General features: G+C 42.5%; 1 protein-coding gene across 2 annotated transcripts in view; it reads right to left on the bottom strand.

Annotated features, from left to right (window-relative positions):
* Positions 1-17,036, bottom strand: part of bnc2 (basonuclin zinc finger protein 2) — a 165,624-nt gene that overhangs the window by 96,147 nt on the left and 52,441 nt on the right. The window contains exons 1-2 of one of the 2 annotated variants that reach the window (XM_083928266.1): positions 1,914-1,993; positions 617-961 (exon numbers count right to left, since the gene is read on the bottom strand). In XM_083928266.1, the coding sequence (XP_083784392.1) occupies positions 617-961; positions 1,914-1,916 (348 nt within the window). In that variant the 5' untranslated portion in view covers positions 1,917-1,993. Of the gene's footprint in view, positions 1-616; positions 962-1,913; positions 1,994-17,036 lie in introns of those variants that run through there. The other variant, XM_083928265.1, reaches the window with a different exon arrangement.

Below are 17,036 nucleotides of genomic sequence, written 5' to 3'. Positions count from 1 at the left end.
AACACTGCTATTGCTTGCTTTTAAACTCCACACCGCTCATAGACCAATTACGGAGACTTAAGCATGTGTGTAACGAATCCGGACAAGGGATAATCCATCAAATGGTGAAATAAATGAGTTCTCCGATATTGTACACAACGTTTCATTAAAATGTGTATTTTTTGCAAACACACAAAATATCCTATTATTAGTTATTTTATGGGTTCAGCAAATGATGTGTGCATTGAATTAGGTAAATTAAAAGGAACACACACACACACACAGGCTACATGAATGAAACCACTTTCAGGTATGGTGTGTGTAGAACAACAACATAAAGACTCACAACATCAAAGTTGATATATTCCAAAAGTGGGGGGAAAAGGGGTTCTTAATTTCAAATATCAGAGACAAAACGTTGCCCACATCCACCTCCCTACCCTCTTACACACACCTACTGACACACACACAAACACTGTTTTTTCACACAAACAAAGAGGTAGAAAGAGTCACAACAGCAAACATCTAAACATACGCAAAGGGAAAAAATGTAAAAGTTTTTGTCCTTGAATATAGGCTGGAAATGTGGCGAGAGAGAAGAGGCGGTGATGGAGAGGATGAGCATGAGCTGACGTACCTGCTGGGACATTCTGTAGAGGAGGTTGCTGTCAGTGCTCTGCTGCTGCCATGTCCCCATGAAGCCCGGCTGCTCAGCACTAGGCGGTCTGGTGCTGAACTGCATGGAGCTTTCGCCTGCTCCCTCAGCGCTGCTGCTAACGATGCTAATGCCACCCAGACCACTTCTGCTGCTGCTGGTGGTGCTACTGTGGCTACTGGAGGGGATGCTCGTGTAAACGCCAGCGGTGCCGGTGGGTCCGTTAGCCTTAGCTGTAGGTGGCCTGGGCGGCTCCGGGTCTGTGCTGGGCTCTTGTGGGACTGTGTCACACTCACTGCCTCTCACATCCAACTCTGCCTCCTTGGACTTAGACAGAGAGAGAGGGAAAGACAGAGAGGGAGGGCAAGAGGGATGTGGGAGTGTGAAGGAGGAGAGAAGAGAAAAAAAGTCAGTGAAGGTGGGTTCTTTTGGGGTCGAGTTTTTTTCCTCTCGTGCTGGTCCTGCTTCCCGAGGAGGATAACGGTGAGAGGGGAGTTGAGAGAGTAGATGTGTGTGTGAGGTTTCTTGGCAGGTCTGGTGGCGGAGGAGTGTGTGTGGAGTTAATTCTCAAGAAGAGAGAGAGAAAAGAGGAATTTCCTCAGGGGCCTCGTCTTGGACAGGGCGAGATGACTTGAGGTGAGGAAGGATGAAGAGAAGGATGGAGGTGAGGAAAGGGGCTGATGAGAAGGTGAGCAAGAATGGAGTAAAAGGATAAAAAGACGGGGGTATAGGGAATTAGCAACGAGGGGTGCATGATTTTGCCCGTGGCCTCAGTTTTTTGCTGTAATCCGGTCTGTCATTTTGTACTTGGAAATGGACTGAACACAAACACACTTCATGCAAACACACACAACGAAACACATGTTTACCTGCATGCACACATTCATACATAAAGTGCTCTAAAATTGAAGACATTTCAAAAAAGTAGGAAAGAAAAAGTTGAACAAACTGCCATCTGCACACTTAACACTGAACACATGCACACATAGGGATAAAAACAGGTCTATGTTTTCTGTGTAAACTATGTAATTGAATTTTTTTCTTTCTAATGTGGTAGGTAAGTACAATTATAGAATTCCTACTATATTGTTAACCACAAAAAGCTAACAAACAACCAAATGTGAAACATAAATAAACATTTTCATAAAAAATCTGTTCAAAACTGTAAAAAAAAAAAAAAAAACCCTAAACAAAAAAAATCTAAAGACAAAAAAAGTCCCATGAAAAGCGTCTTATAAAGTAATCAGCTGAGCCAATAAAATGCATGGATGTCTCTTACCATCAATTCTGTGCCTGTCCCAGCAAAGTGAAGATGAGGTGTGGAAGTGAGCCACCAGCTATCCAGCTCTCCCTGCCTCCCGCTCCTCTCTCTCTCTCTTTCTCTCTCCCTTACTCTCTCTCTCTGAGATGGTGTCCCTCTCTCGACGTCCGTGCCGTGCCGCCTGTCCTCTCTCTTTTCTTCTTTCCCTGTTTCTCTCTCTCTCTCAGACTCCTCTGTACTCCGCTGCAGCCGCTGAGGAATTGAGTGCCTGAGCCTGTGTGTATGTGTATGTGTGCGAGAGAGCGAGTGAGCATGTGAGAGAGCAAGCGAGCGTGTGTGTGTGTGTGTCTGTGTGTGTCGGGCCGGTGCAGGCTCAACTGAGTCAACTGTGCCTCTCCACTCTAAGATGCTCAATGACATCGTGCTGCACGCTTCCTCACACACACATACACACACCCCTCCTCTGCTAAGGGGAGGAAGGTGGGGGCAAGCGCCATCGCAGAGCAGGAGAAGGTAGGGGGAGTGGTTGTCCCCATGCCTTATTACCATTTGCGCTGCGAGCGGCCAACTTAGTTCCCCTGAGGGGCCATCCCGCCACACAAACACACGTGCGGTGCTTAGCTAAAGAGCTCTTTACCTTGTAAAGAATACCTCTTGAAGGAAAGCATCATCGTTGCAGATTATTAACAAGTATTTGTTTCTTTGTTTGAAAAGGTTTAAATGCAGTATAACAATGGCTCTATTTGTAGGACAGAAATAAAAAATAATAATAAACAAGCAAAAATATCAATAGACTTGTTAAATCTCAAAAAGAAAAAAAATCTGGTGCCTTTGTTTGATTTTCTCCCATTCTAATGAAAGACTAATGGAACGCAGGCAATCTGCCACCAGCATATGAACACACACACACACTCTCTCTCTCTCTCTCTCTCTCACACACACAAAAACACACACACACACATACACACATAGAGGAACACCCCCCCGTGGAGGCTCTCAGATTTTAATTAAGAAAAAAATGAGGAAGAGGTTCCATTTTAGCCAAATTGTTCCCCACAGCAGCAAAGGTAAGGGAATAAAATGAGGGATGGAGGAGTAAAGGGAGGCAGACAGAGAAAAAGACACACAGGAGGATACAGCCCAAAAAAAGAGGAAGGAGATCTATTCTTCCTTTGACACAGCATAGGACATGTCTCAAACAATGAAGACATCCCCCCCTTTCCTTCTCCTCTTCCCTTTAAATCACCCAGCTCGTCTTCTCCACCCCAGTCTTTTCACCCCACCATCATTAGAGAAATGACAGACCAGGTGCCTCAGTCCGCAGCAAGAGGGAGATGTCACTGTGATCTTTCCACCACCCAAGGAACAAAAAGAGAGAGGGACAGAGAGAGAACGTCTCTCAGTAGTTACATTAAATGGCTTCTGAAATATAAAGTCACTTCAAATTTTGTGGTAAATTGCTGCAGACAGGTGCTTGGTTGTCTGTTAAAAGCCTTTTGTACGTTGTAATAATGGCAGTATACTGTTAACCTTTGCTGAGATTATCACCTCGGTCCTTGTTATGTCCAAAGGATTTCTGCTAGCAGAGAGAAAAGTGTACAGTGAGTGTCTTACCACTTTGAAAATGCGCAATTGTGTCTTTTGTCTCAAGCTCAATTTACATATTCACTACTTTCTCCCCCCCCTGCCTACATCTTTTTCCTTTGCAAGTTTTTTTCCACTTCTGGGTCTTTTTACCTCCCTGTGTCTTTCTTTTACTACTTCCCCCTCCCTTCCTTTCTATTAGTTTCTTCATTTATCTTTTGTGTATAGTGGCCTGTGCATGTCAGATGCCACAAGCAGCCTTGTCGTAAAAGGCATAATGTGTCACCTCCTGTCCATGGACGGCACGCTCAGCTCTTAACAACTTATTGAAAAGGTAATGCATGTAGCTTTGGCTAATTATATTAAGTGACAATTTAGCAGCCGAGGTTCCTTTTTGCTCCCCAGCTCATGCCTCTCTTTCTTTCTCCCTCTCTCCCTCTCTCCCTCTCTCGCTTCCTCCCTCTTGTCTGTAAATGTGCAAGTCTGTGGGTTTTTTCGAGTGGCACTCAGTGTTTCAAGTCAACCTGGTGGCTCAGCTTCTGACCTGGCTGGTTAATGGCTGTTATTTGTGGGAGGGAGGAGTGGACTCTGCCAATATTGCTCACTCTGCCACTTTTTCTTCCCTTCCCTTTCCTTCCCCTTTCCCTCTGCTGATGGTAATGACCGTGATGGCAGGGGGGAAACGAAAGACACAGAAGCAAAAATATGAAGATGGAGAAATTCAAGTGGAAAACAGTGTGAGGAAGAAGGAAATAGAAACATGATAAATGCTGGGAAGCAGGAAGATGGTAGGAAAAAAAGGATGCAGGAGATTCACTGGCTCCTTTATTAAAACTATTATTGTGTAGGACTTGAGAATTCCCCCCGGGGCAGGGGTCCATGTCGAAGCCCATATAATTAACTAGAGGCTCAGCTACGGATCAATTACCAGACAAGCAAGTGATAGCCGAATCAATGGAAGATCATCAGGCTCGTTATCAGTGTTGCAACTCATTAGAGGAAAAGTGAGGTAGAGAAAGACGGGAAGAAAAAAGAGGGTGGGGGGAGTAAGGGATGTTGGATGAGGCTGGAGGGGAGGTCAGGGTTGGTGGCAGTGTGTTTGCCCCAGAGACTGATGGGTGTGGGTTGGATACTGCTGTGTGATGTGTTGTAGTCCTCCTTAGCTGCCACTGACCAGTGACAGGGGGAGCCCTGCATGACAGACTGCAGCCCACTCTGTAGCAACACTCACTGAGGCTTGTATGGATCAATACAAGTGCGTGCATGAGGTTAAAGCTCTGCCCTAGCATCCTTATCCCCCAGCGACTCGCGCACTCAGTCTGGGGTACAGTCCTACAATCCCAGCAGTCAGAAGGGGATTGTCAAGATTGAAGAGTAACAGAGCAAAGCGTCAATTTCCAGAATCAGAATTGTACGAGTATGTTCCTCAAATGTATAAGACACCCCCTCATCCATGAAATGCTAATGGGATATGTCATTTGTCCATGCCTTTGTAGAGAATAGAAATGTTATAAGAGATAGCTATTTAATTCCAAATACTCACAAGACAAAACAGGGGGGAAAAAGATCAACAAATCCTTTAAATAAGGGCCAAACAAGTGTCAAATGTCTGTAAAAAATAATGCAGCATAATGCACAGCAAACATGCAGCATGATCCATGATCAGGAGCCCTGTCTGCAATGCTCGATACATCCCAGGCTTACATATCGGTTCTTTTTTAAGACATTTTAATGCTTTTTTAAATGTTTCAGTCCCTGAAGATCATCTGAAATGACCACCACTCTTTGTGAGGGTGGAACATTTTTCATCTAGCATTCAGGGAAACGGGTTTAGTAATTACACATTTGTTTTAATGAGTTTTTGATAAGTTCCTCCCTTCCCTCCTTTGGTCCTGTCCAATGCATTGCCTTCAGTAAATGTAAAATATGATAATAATTTGTCTGTACAGTTTGATTGGTGTGAATGCCCAAAGTTAGTGTACAAGTTATAGTTAGTAAAGTACAGACAAATAATTTATAAAGATGATTTTATGTCAAATATTACTTAAGTCTTTAGAGCATAAAAGGTAAAGAGAGTAGAAAATTTAAACTTAAAATATTGCACTTTCCTTCCTTTGGGAAGCTACACATAGGTTTTTCAATAATAAAAAACATTATTTCATAATTATACCCATCAAACCTCTTAGCACTGCCTGTATGTTTCTGAAACATTGATATCTAATGGGTCCAATTGAGTGCGACAGCACTGGGTTGTTAGACCCATCTCAAGAGAACCATTCACTTTTCTACACTCTTAAATCTTAAGAAGACATTTCCTTACTTTCAATTTTCTATGCAAAGTGGGAAAAGCAAACAACATAGAGCACTGAACATATGCAGAGGTCATCAAAATGTCATAATTAAGGTGCTTGTCTTCTTTATTATTTTGTTGTCCTTTGTTAGAGGGGTTGGGGGCAATTTTTCCTGGAATGAAATCACAACTGTGTAAACCCAACTCAAATTGGCCTTTTACACACTAAAACAAGGGCAAAATGAAGGACAGTAGCAGAGGGCAGAGAGGCAGGAAAGTGAAACAACATAATTTGTGCAGTGATGGTGATTATGTGCCGCAGAAACAAATCATTAAAGCCAGTAGAGAAAGGTCCATGAGAGTCTCTTTGCTAAAGAGGATGCTTCTCGAACACAGCAAGAGAACACTGGTTCACTTCAGGTTGCTACTGTATAAGTACGAAACATCTAGCGTTCACTGTTTTGTAATCCAAACTTTTTTTTCAAATTAAAAACTCTGGGATTTTTTTTCCATTTGAGGTCAAACATAAACTGATCATAACAATAATAATCATGGTCTAGCATTGGTGGGCTTATTGGCTGTCAAAAATGGCCAGCAGTGTTCAACCTTTCCTTCTGAAAAAACACATACACTGTAGTTTTGAATATGAATTCAAATATTTATTTTTGCACATTATGTCGCTTGTATGGGTATAGTTATTTCAAAATAAACACGCCTTTATTTCTTTTTTAAAAGGTCTACATACTTTCACATTGCACAATAAAGAAATAAGACCCTAGACCAACTCTCTCTAGCTAGCCAGTCGCTAAATGAGTAACATTTACCACCCTAATGCTTCAGCCACACACTCTTGTCACAGTGCAGGAAAGTGCTTTGCTATTTATCATCAGATGAATGACAACTTATCAGCTTGTTTCTATAACCAGTGAAGCATGAAAGCATGGTGGAATTAGCAAGCCAATCAGCCGCCCGTCCACTGGACTGCGGTCGTGCTGGCTGGTGTCCGTGCTCAGATAAGCCTACTCAGTTAAATTCACTTTAAGCAATTGAATATAGTTTAAGAGTGCACTAAAGTTGTAGCATTGGTTGACGTGACTGCAGAGATGTCGGCTGGATTGACCGTAGTCCTGCACGTTGGCTGGTTACAGCGGGCCCTCTGCCTCGCCCTTTCACAATCGAATCGATTACATTTTCATATCCAAATGTCTGTATTTTTAAAATATGTTTTGGAATTTGGAATTTGTTGACGGCTTTGGTGGAAAATGGCTTTTCTAAAAGAGTGAGTGCAGCCTTTGTACAGTATACAAGAGACATAAGCACATTGCTGAGGGCTTGTACTGTGGGTGACCTGATTTATGGTCATATAAGGATGCTCACACACTCTCAAACGGTGCATGTGACAAGGAATGGTGTGTCGATCTGATGGCACAGGGATAGAACTGTCACTGTTCTGCTATCACTAAGGGGCCACAAGACATCATATGACACAGACAGGAACAGCCCTCCACTTGTGATGACGGCAGAGAGAGACAGGGAGAAAGACATAGAGAGACACAGTCGAGGGCACCGAAAGGTCTGAGAGAAACGTTAGAGAGGCACATGATTGTCTGTGTCACTGATCACTGCAATCTGCCCTTCACTAATAAGTGCACCTTTGTGAAAATTCAAGAGGAAAAAAAAAACCCTCAGTGGAGCGTTTCCTTCAAGTCTTATGAGTTATTTACGATTCATATCTGTATTTGTGATAAGCAAAGGTTAATGTCTGAGAGCAAAATCTGCTAATGCCTATTTGGCAATTCATGACCTAATGACATATGCTATGTATAAAGTGCTCCATGCGCTAGTTTTGTTTTTCCAAGAAAAGAAGACTCTACTCCTGAGGTCAGGAAACAAAACTAGTATTTTATCACTGCCAACAAAAACACACATGCACGCACGCACACACACATACACCTTTGACCCCTGCAGGCACAGAGCTGACCAGACCGTTGTTCTTCTCACCAAATTACAGCAAATTCTACAGCAACCTGTCAGACTCCCTTGCTTTACCTTTTCTGCACTCTTCTTTCAACCCACTACACACGCACACAAACACACACACACACACACACACGCTCTCTCTCTCACATGTCTATCTTAATAGGTTATTATCACAAAAACGTAACAGGATCTCTCAACAGGACCCCAAAATATACTGCATAGTTTCATACATAAAGTATATCTTCTAGGGATATCACTAGGGCTGCAACTCCCGCAACCCCGTTACGGACAAACAGTCAAAGATGGATGGATGGATGCAACTGAATGCAATTTTCTCAATTATTGGAAAAATGGTTTGTTTTTTCCCACTAAAAGTTCAAAACCCAAAGACATTCAATGTACTGTTAGCAATCATCACGGTCAGCAAATATCACCTTTGAGAAGCTGGAAACAGTGAGTACTTGTTGTTTTTGCTTGAAAAATTGTTTTGACAATTGATTAACTAAGTGTTTAACTGAATAAAGTAGGTTCTCAATTTATCCTGCAAGAAAGTCAACAGTTTTTTTTGAATGGGTTTTGAATCAATAGGAGGTAAAAGTTATTGAGTTTTACTCAACTACACGAGAATGGTAGAAAAGTTGTAGAAGAGTTCTGTAACTCGAGTCTTTGATCCCACCAGGACTTGAGCAGAAGATCTCAAACATGCAAGAAAATATCATAGAAGAGAAAATTAATATTGGAATGGTTTACAATCTGATGTAGTCTGTAGCATCCTTGATAGCTGCTTTGTAGGATCGTGTGCTGTTCTTCCTGCTCCATCTCTTGTCTATTGACTGGGCTGGCAGACGTGTATATTGGGGCACCCTAAGCTCATCCCTCTGCTTTTTCTCCCTCTTCTTTCCTCGTCTAACTCTGCAGTCATCCACACTCACACTTGGATAATTCTCTTCTAATCATCTCTAGCTCTCCTCCTCCTCCACCCTCATTTACTTCCCTCATGGCTCCCTCCCCTTCTACTCTCTCTCTTCTCACCTCATCAGACAGGCCTTCACCTCACCCCTCCGCTGCCACAATCCCCTCGCTCCCGTCCTCTCTCACTGACCCGTGTTCCCCCCCAGTCACAGGGCGTTGTGTCTCTACCTGCCAGGCTCCCTGACAGCCCCACGTCCCCCCTCACCCCCTGAGAGGAGACCGCCTGCCCATCCGGAACGCTGCTGTGGCAACCCTGCCAGCGCCCCATTGTACCCCACCCCCACCCCCCAACCACCACCAACCCAATATCCACCGAACCCAGCACTGAGAGTTTGACAAAGTCCTGCTCTTCTCTTTGCTAACTTCCCATCTCCTCGTCTCTCATTATCCTGTTTTTACTCTTCCTCTCTCATGGACCTCAGATTCTTTTCCCTTCTGACCTCACTAATTCATCTTCACCTCTTTAAGCTTTCTGCTCCCTTTGACACCTTGAAACACTTTCTCCTCTTGCTGAGGCCAATAAAAGAGAGTGTAATGTCAGTGGTTTTAACAGTGACCTTCATAGGGCTTGCTGATTGTTGGGGTCGGACAAAATACTGACAGGGATTACAGTAAGTATGATTAAATTACTGTAGTGGCCCAATAAGCAGACTATATTCTTTAGTGGAAATTACATTTGAAAATGTTGGTGGTTGGATTCCCAACATCAGGGTTTTTTTGAATGCTGGAGTCACTGGCTCCTATAGAGATTACTGCAATTTATGGGTTGTCTGTAGCCTAAATGTTGCTAGGCTAACACATTTTTGTCAAGTCCTTTATGTGTCTTTTAGAGTTTTAGAGCCTGGTTTAACCTATGGGAGTTCCTGATGGCCAAACCTCTCACCTATAGTATTACAAAATTTGTCCTTTTTGCAGCAGTGACCTACTATATTAATGTGCTTCACCAGGGTCGCAGGGAAGCGGTCAGGGTCATTGGTGAGCATGCAGAGCCCATGACTTTGACTCATGACTCTAGAGTTTGCATCCTGGCTGGGGTTAGGTGTAAGCTAAACAAAACACTTAACACGTTAAGGACCATGCTGTTCTTATTCACTGTTCATACATATACCTACAAAAGCCAATGCACTATTTAATTTGTATATAACCCACTTAATCAGAAACCAGGACATGCAGGGCGGCCTCTAAAGTAAGGCTACGTTACGTAGGAAGTGACAAATTCCATAGTAAGGTTGCACGAATAGGCTCTGTGTGCTGAGTGAAAGCAAAAGTCAATTTTGAATTATTTTTACTTACGCACTTAACTAACACCTGTACATAAATTATGTAACAAATGTACTTATTTTAAACCAAACCCAGATCTTTTCCTAAACCTGACCAAGTAATTTAGTTGCCTCAAGGCGCAGGCACACTGATTATGTTTCTGGAAATTCATAGGCTAACAGACAGAAGATATAAGAAACCATCGTATGAGGATATGCTGAAGATGTTCGATTACATGTTTTTCGGTTACATGCTTTCTGTATTGAAACAAGACATGATCTCTCCGTAAGTGCTGGCAGTGCCCAAACATCACCATGAAGAAAGCTAGTAGTGTGATAGTCGATAAATTGTACACATTGTACACAAACATTGTAATGAAGGACCAGATATTTTGGCGGAACACCAATAAAATGTGTTGTCAATGAACATTTTACTGGTAAATTCAGTGTCAGTGGTTTTGTCTTTAACAATATTTCCACATAAAGGTAATAGAAAACCATGTAAATCAGTTGGCTTTACATTTCCATCAAAACATATTTGCTATTGCTTTAAGGAGAAAAGGTTTTGTTGATTTGCATGACGTGTTGTGTTGCCACGTAGGAAATACATTTCTGTTGAATTAAAAACTAAAGAATGAATCATCTGTCAAGCTGCCAAGAATGACTGGTGTTACAGAATGCATTAAACAAAAGACTGAAAAAAATAATAGCCAGAGCAAATAGTTGTGGCCACTTCAAAGACTATGAGACTGACAAACCAGCTACACAGATTTTGGAGTTTTGTTTTGTCTTTTTCACACCTCACTTTTATGAGAGAAAAAGCTTCAAGGATGAGGACTCTCTTTTCCTAATAGTATATTGAGGAAACATTCCCAACTATCTTTTTCCAAAAACAGATGTTGTAAAGAGGGGAGTCATCTTATGGTCAAGATAAGCTTAAATTTGGTCCGATACGGCATGTGAAATGGCAAATTTATGTCAAATTGAGACAAAAATCCAACCAAACAGGGATTTATTGGCCTACATTTATGTCTGGTTATGACTGTCCAAATGTCCAGAGGGAGGTCATCATCAGTTACCAGCTGTGCATCTGCTAAGTGGTGAGGTAGTGAAATAATGGGAATCACACGTTAGCTTTTGTGACTAACAGGGAAGTCTACAACTGCTTTTGATATACGAAAAATAAAAATTCAATGATCTCACAAAAGTTGAGAGGCGAGTGTACCATCTGAATCCTCCCCGAGAGCAAATGCTGTGCTGGGAGGGAGGTAGGAACAAAAAAAAACTAAAAACATGTGGGTTACATTAGCCAGGGGAGTCTTTTATTTATGGCATACGCATGACAAGGAGCATAACCGCTAACAACACGACAAACACACAAACACTTTTGTCCCTCAGAGGCCAAACAAAACTTCCAAATAAATGTCACACAAATCATCATGTGGTAGTGAAACCACTCAGCAAACAAGCAACAAAGTTTTGGTTTGGGACTTCACTTGCAAGGAAAGAAAATTTTAATCACTAAAAACGTTTCTCACTCCCAGCACATCCTTCTTCCGTTCATATTTTTTTCAAGCGGCAGCTTCAAAACTGATTTATTTTTTATTTTTCAAAGTTCTACATTTACCAAACAAATGCCACATTTAAAAAGTCATTTTAGCTTCTCTCTTTTCAGTGAGCCCACGACGAGGTTGTAAGTGCAATGCCCATCGCAATACCCTCCCCTCCTCCAAAGCTCTTGTAATTGAATGCTATCCAACAGCCCAGGCAAAATGAGCTTAGTGAATGCAGAAAGCAGGAAAAAATATGTAGAAACGATTATTATTCCACCATCAGGTTTCAATTACAAGGAAGAGGGGGGGTTAAGTGAACATCAAGTCATATTAAAGTATATAGGAGGCCACTGGCATTGAGAGACTTTGTTGAAAGCTCTTGTGTATTAACACGCATTCTTACACGTGGCCAAGTTACATTGTTTGATTATTACAGCCGTAGCCACAGGTTTGGCGTGCCGGCTTTGAGTTCCCGCTCTCGCCTTAGAACCACTTCCACGGAGAACAAGAACCTATTAGTTTGAAAACAGTGATGAGAGAGAGAGAAAGAGAAAGAGAGAGAGGGAGAGAGCGAGAAAAAAATGTCTACATCTGGCATGCACAGAGGCCAGAGACCCAGCTGTGTGTGTGTTTGTGTGTGTAAGGCATGGGCGTATGTTCCATCTTGCGTGTCTGTGTTGCATTGTTTTAATACATAAGACACGTAAGACAGATTTAATGACAGAACGGACGTGAAGTTCTGTGTAATGAACCTGCATTGTAAAAATGGAGATTCAAGAAAGTGGCGGCTGTTCATTATCGTCACTCATAAATCACCTCATGCTCCTTTAATTCTTGCTTGTTTCTGAGCTTTTCTGTTCACTCTGCCGTCTGCCTCTCTTTCTTCTGCAGTCAGTCTTTCTCACTTTGTCCTTACACATCACCACACCGGATTCTGTCACCTGTCTCTGCTCGTTCTATCACTCCCTGAGAGGCCCAGGAATGGCCGCAGCATTCCCAGAGGCAAGACATAAAGGGCTGTGAATGGATGGATGGATGGCGAGGGGGACGAAACCAACGACTAAATTATTAAGTGACACTCAGCTTCGCTTTGAGACGCACAGACATACTCAAAAGGCAAGCGGGTAAGCGCATTAGAACAGTTAGCCCCCTGAATGCACCCGACAACTCGACTACACGCTAATTCACGTCAAAATCATCAAACCAGGCCCGGGGCTCTTAAATTTTTACGCTACCGCTTGAAGGGACGTCATGGAGCCTGGGAGGCTTTCTGAGAGTGAGTGGCCTTGTCATCACAGCCATCGCTGCCAATAAATAAGTAAACATGGGAGTGGAGTGGCTAAGCAGCGTTGCCACACAGTTGACATCACCTATCCACCGTGAGTCTGTGCCCCTGTGCGAATATCAGCAAGTAGGTATTTGCACCTGTGCATGTGTGTCCTTTATCAACTTCTGACAAGCTCCAGGGGGGCCTTGCTCTTGCCACCATCTCCCCAGCTAGAATGTGCCAAAGTGGGGCTTCATTCACTTAAGTTCCACCTGGCCCTGATTTCCTGTAGACAAGGCTGAGGCACACTGGGACAGCTCTAGCCTAATTTGGTACATAAGGAGCGAGGAAGATGAGCCATTCGGCCACCATGGACCCAGGCTCTATGTTTAGGTCCAACGGGGAGAAGAGCACAACCAGTTCTTAGTGTGTGGTAGTTGCAGCAGGATTATGCAACTGAGCTTCTCTGTACCAGGTTCACTCTTCAAGTGGAATAGTCCTTCCATGCACAAACAGGATACAAAACAGCGGAAGTAAAACATGCGTGCAATGCTCAGTTCAGCTCTTTCCCGCACAAGCATTTGCCACAGCGTCTGAGATGGGCTAGATGCTACTGTACAAACAGAAGGAACAGAAGAGCTGAATAGTTCACAGTGATTATTGAATGGTATTTTTGCTTGAAAAAAAAAACCTATCACATTTCAACATCAACTCAGACATTTTTTTTTCTAATATGGGTGAAACTATTCTTTGAGGAGTGGGTGATTTTATGTCTTCCCACAAGAATATACAGTATTATAAAGGGACAGTGTACACCAGACTAATATATCCACCAACAGACAACTCAGATAGTCTGGTATTGTTGACCTAACATTTAAATGCAATGGCACAGTGATACTTAAGCAACTGTAAAGAGTGTTTGTGGGCCCATGAATGTACTCTCAGTATGGATGTATCTGTTTCAGTGTGCGTGTGTGTACGTGTGTGCATGTAGGTGTCTATTTGTGGGTATGCTCATTGTAAAGCTTGCTAATTGCAGTTGAGACTCCTTTAATTAACACATAGAGAGGTCTCCTGGGTATGTATGGGCACTGTGAGTGTGTCACGAGTTTATATCTAGCCAACCTGTGGGACACAACAGCCTAATCAGAGCCTTTTAAGTTCTGCCATGCTTACACTGGAGGATTAACTGAAGACACACTTTAGTCGTGGAAAATGAGACAACTGAGGATCGCGTTGGTCTGGCTGACAAAACAAGCAAGGCATGAGAAAAAAAAATACCCCACATGTGCTTGGAAAACTAACACAATGAACTAAGTACACAATAATGCTGACAATAAGAGGTGCTGTATTTTAAGGTTGAAATGGTTTTATTTAGCTTGTAAACAAAATGGTTAACCTGCTGCTGTTGTTGTTTGCAGGTTTATGTATGGCAAAGGGCGCCACGTGTGACATGACACAGGATATGCCTCAATCTTTCTCTCTTCCCTTTGTCCACCAACCTCCATCTTCATTTACTCACTTGCTCTCTCTTTAAAAATAACTTCCTCTCTTTTTATTATTCCTGCCAATTTGGACAGGAGCCGTGGTCAAAGACAGATTACACTAAGTCACATATCAAACCTAATCAATCTTCAGCCCCTGGAAGGCATCACTCTCCCAATGAATAATTACAGCAATCCAGTTATGAGCTGCCAGTGCCAAAATGTTGCCACCACCATCTTTTAGGATGCTGGAACCCCCGGCTGACTAGCCAATGAACTTTGAGGGTGAAGTTTGTGAGTGTGTGTCGTCCAAGGACAGAAAAGGACAGAGGAGAGACAAGATGAACATAACGAATGCTACTGTTTTTCCTCTGAGAATGAATACAGTCAGTTGAACTACAATTAATACAAGTGGCACCTTGGGTATGCAGAGGTTGGAGAGCTGATATGTGTGGAGAATGAGAGTGATCATGAGTGTGTTTTGATCCAGGATTTAGTCTGGCAGGGTTTCTGTAGTCAAACGAAGGCCAAACTCAATTTGGCTTCCATATGTCTTTCGTGAAGCTCTGTCTTACAATAAGAGGAAACGTGCTACGCCACCCTCTGCTGCTGACACACAAACGCACACACATACAACCAGATAAAGATGATTAAAGGGAGAGGAAGGGATGTGGTGTGAAGAGGGAGAAAAAGATTTTTTAAAAGGTAGACAGAGGAATGAATGATGAATGAAGGAATCATCCTGTTGGTGAGGCGCTGCTAACAGCGGGGAGAAGAGTCGTACACTGTCAGTCATTCAGCCGGTGATATGTGATGTATGAAAGTGTGTGTCTGTCAGACAAGAGAAGGTTCTTTCATCAAGAGGCATGTTGAGTGGAAAGTATTGAGGGAAAATTGACAAGAAACTGCTGGGATGGAAGCCCCTATGCCCTGCATGAGAGGAAGTGGTGGAGACTGGAGGGAGGAGAAAAAAAGGGGGAGAGGTAGTGCGTAACTGCAGGGCAGCTGTATTGAGCGGAGGAGGGTGTCATTTAGAAAGTGGCTGGCTCAGCAATGGCCATTAGTAGCACTGTGACACAGTGGACCGTCAAGCTAACAAATAGACAGGCGGAAGAATCGGCATGGATGTGGGCAGACAGGCCACAGATGAACAGATGAACAGGTTAACAGGTTAAAAATAAAATGTAATGGCTTTCATTATTGATTAATTTTACAATAACTTTTACCAATAAGCATTAATAAGAGATGTCAGAAAACAGTCAATTCAACAGACAATTTCCCAGAGCCTGACGTGACTTCAAATCTCTTTTTGTCTGACCCACAGTCCAAAACCAAAAGATATTCCATTCATGATATACATGGAAATGAAAGTTCAAATGGTATGTGTGAAGATTTCTTTACTTCTTTTACTTGATTGAAAGATCAAACAATTATTAAAATTGATGATTTTTATTAATTTATTATTGCTTCATAAGGATCCTAATATTCCACATTGATAATCCTTCCTAATATGAATGGGTAGAAACAGTTAAAATTAGCAAAGTTGGCAAACTGGTTTAAAAATGATGGCATATGCAGAACAATTTCACTTAAAAGAGCGCTCCACCAGTTAAGCAATACACTTTTGTAATGTAGTCAGCCTCACGTTGACAGTTCAAGCTGAATCAATGTTGCTGAATCAGGGATATCATCTTTTTTATTCTACGCATTCTTCTTCCTTGTGAAAACGCGACATCTACATTACCCACAATGCAAACCGCCGGTAGTTTGGTCACAGATTTGCATGTGGTGTGTTAGTAGTGTAACCTGACTCCGCCAGATGGATTGATTTGCATTTGCTCAGCATATCCATCTGGGACCTCTGGTCTGGAGATCTCTTGGGAAGGGGTGACAATATTGGTTGCTGATTGGATAAACCATCCGTCTATCACAAACATATGGGCCAAATCAACCAATCAGATCAACGAAGCTTATGACGTGCTAACAGCGTCTGGGCCAAACTGAGAAAGTAAACAACAAGTCGGTAAATGGGATTTGCCATTTGTGTAACGCAAATTTATGGATAAAAGGCACAATATCAGGTGCCCAGTCCATATTGCAACAGAAAGATCCAAGACAAGAAAGCGTTAGCGAGTGGGTTGCTCGTTAACTGCGCAAATCTCATCCGCGGAAGCCACCATGTTGTTTCCTTCTCCTTCCCTTCTTGTTGCGTCACGTTTTTAGCTGCCTCAAAACCAAGGCTGATTGGTTCGGTCGCTTGGGCAAACTAATTTTCTCTGCCGCAAGTCACCAGGCTGATCTGCGAGTAAAATACAATGGAGCTTCTAGTAGTGGCTAATGTAGCCTCAAACAGAGATGAGGATAACTCGACAGGACAACTCCAACTCTAAAGATCATGTTCAGCCTCATTGTGAATATTGGGTCTTAAAACTTGTCATCTTCAGCTCTGATCAAAGTTTTATACATAAGCAGTATTACTCCTAAATACCTGGACGGACTTTGATGTGTTAAATCCTTTAAATGAAGCAATATTAGAAAATACAATAGATTATCAAAGCTCCGCAGTGTAACTCTATTGTAATAGAACCTTGAAAAATACAAGGAGGGTAATAATGTGTATACCATTTAAGTTATCTGATATTTTAAGCCAAGGAAGTCTCTTATAACATAATGGTGAAAGACTAGATGCCTAATACTGGAATAATACAGCAGCTCCAAAAACCACAAGCTATCGAGCGCCGCACCACAAATA

Source organism: Echiichthys vipera (assembly GCF_963691815.1).
Source record: "Echiichthys vipera genome assembly, chromosome: 2".
NCBI lineage: Eukaryota > Metazoa > Chordata > Actinopteri > Perciformes > Trachinidae > Echiichthys > Echiichthys vipera.
The sequence above is the reverse complement of the archived record's forward strand: the minus strand, read 5'-3'. Positions and strand labels throughout refer to the sequence as shown.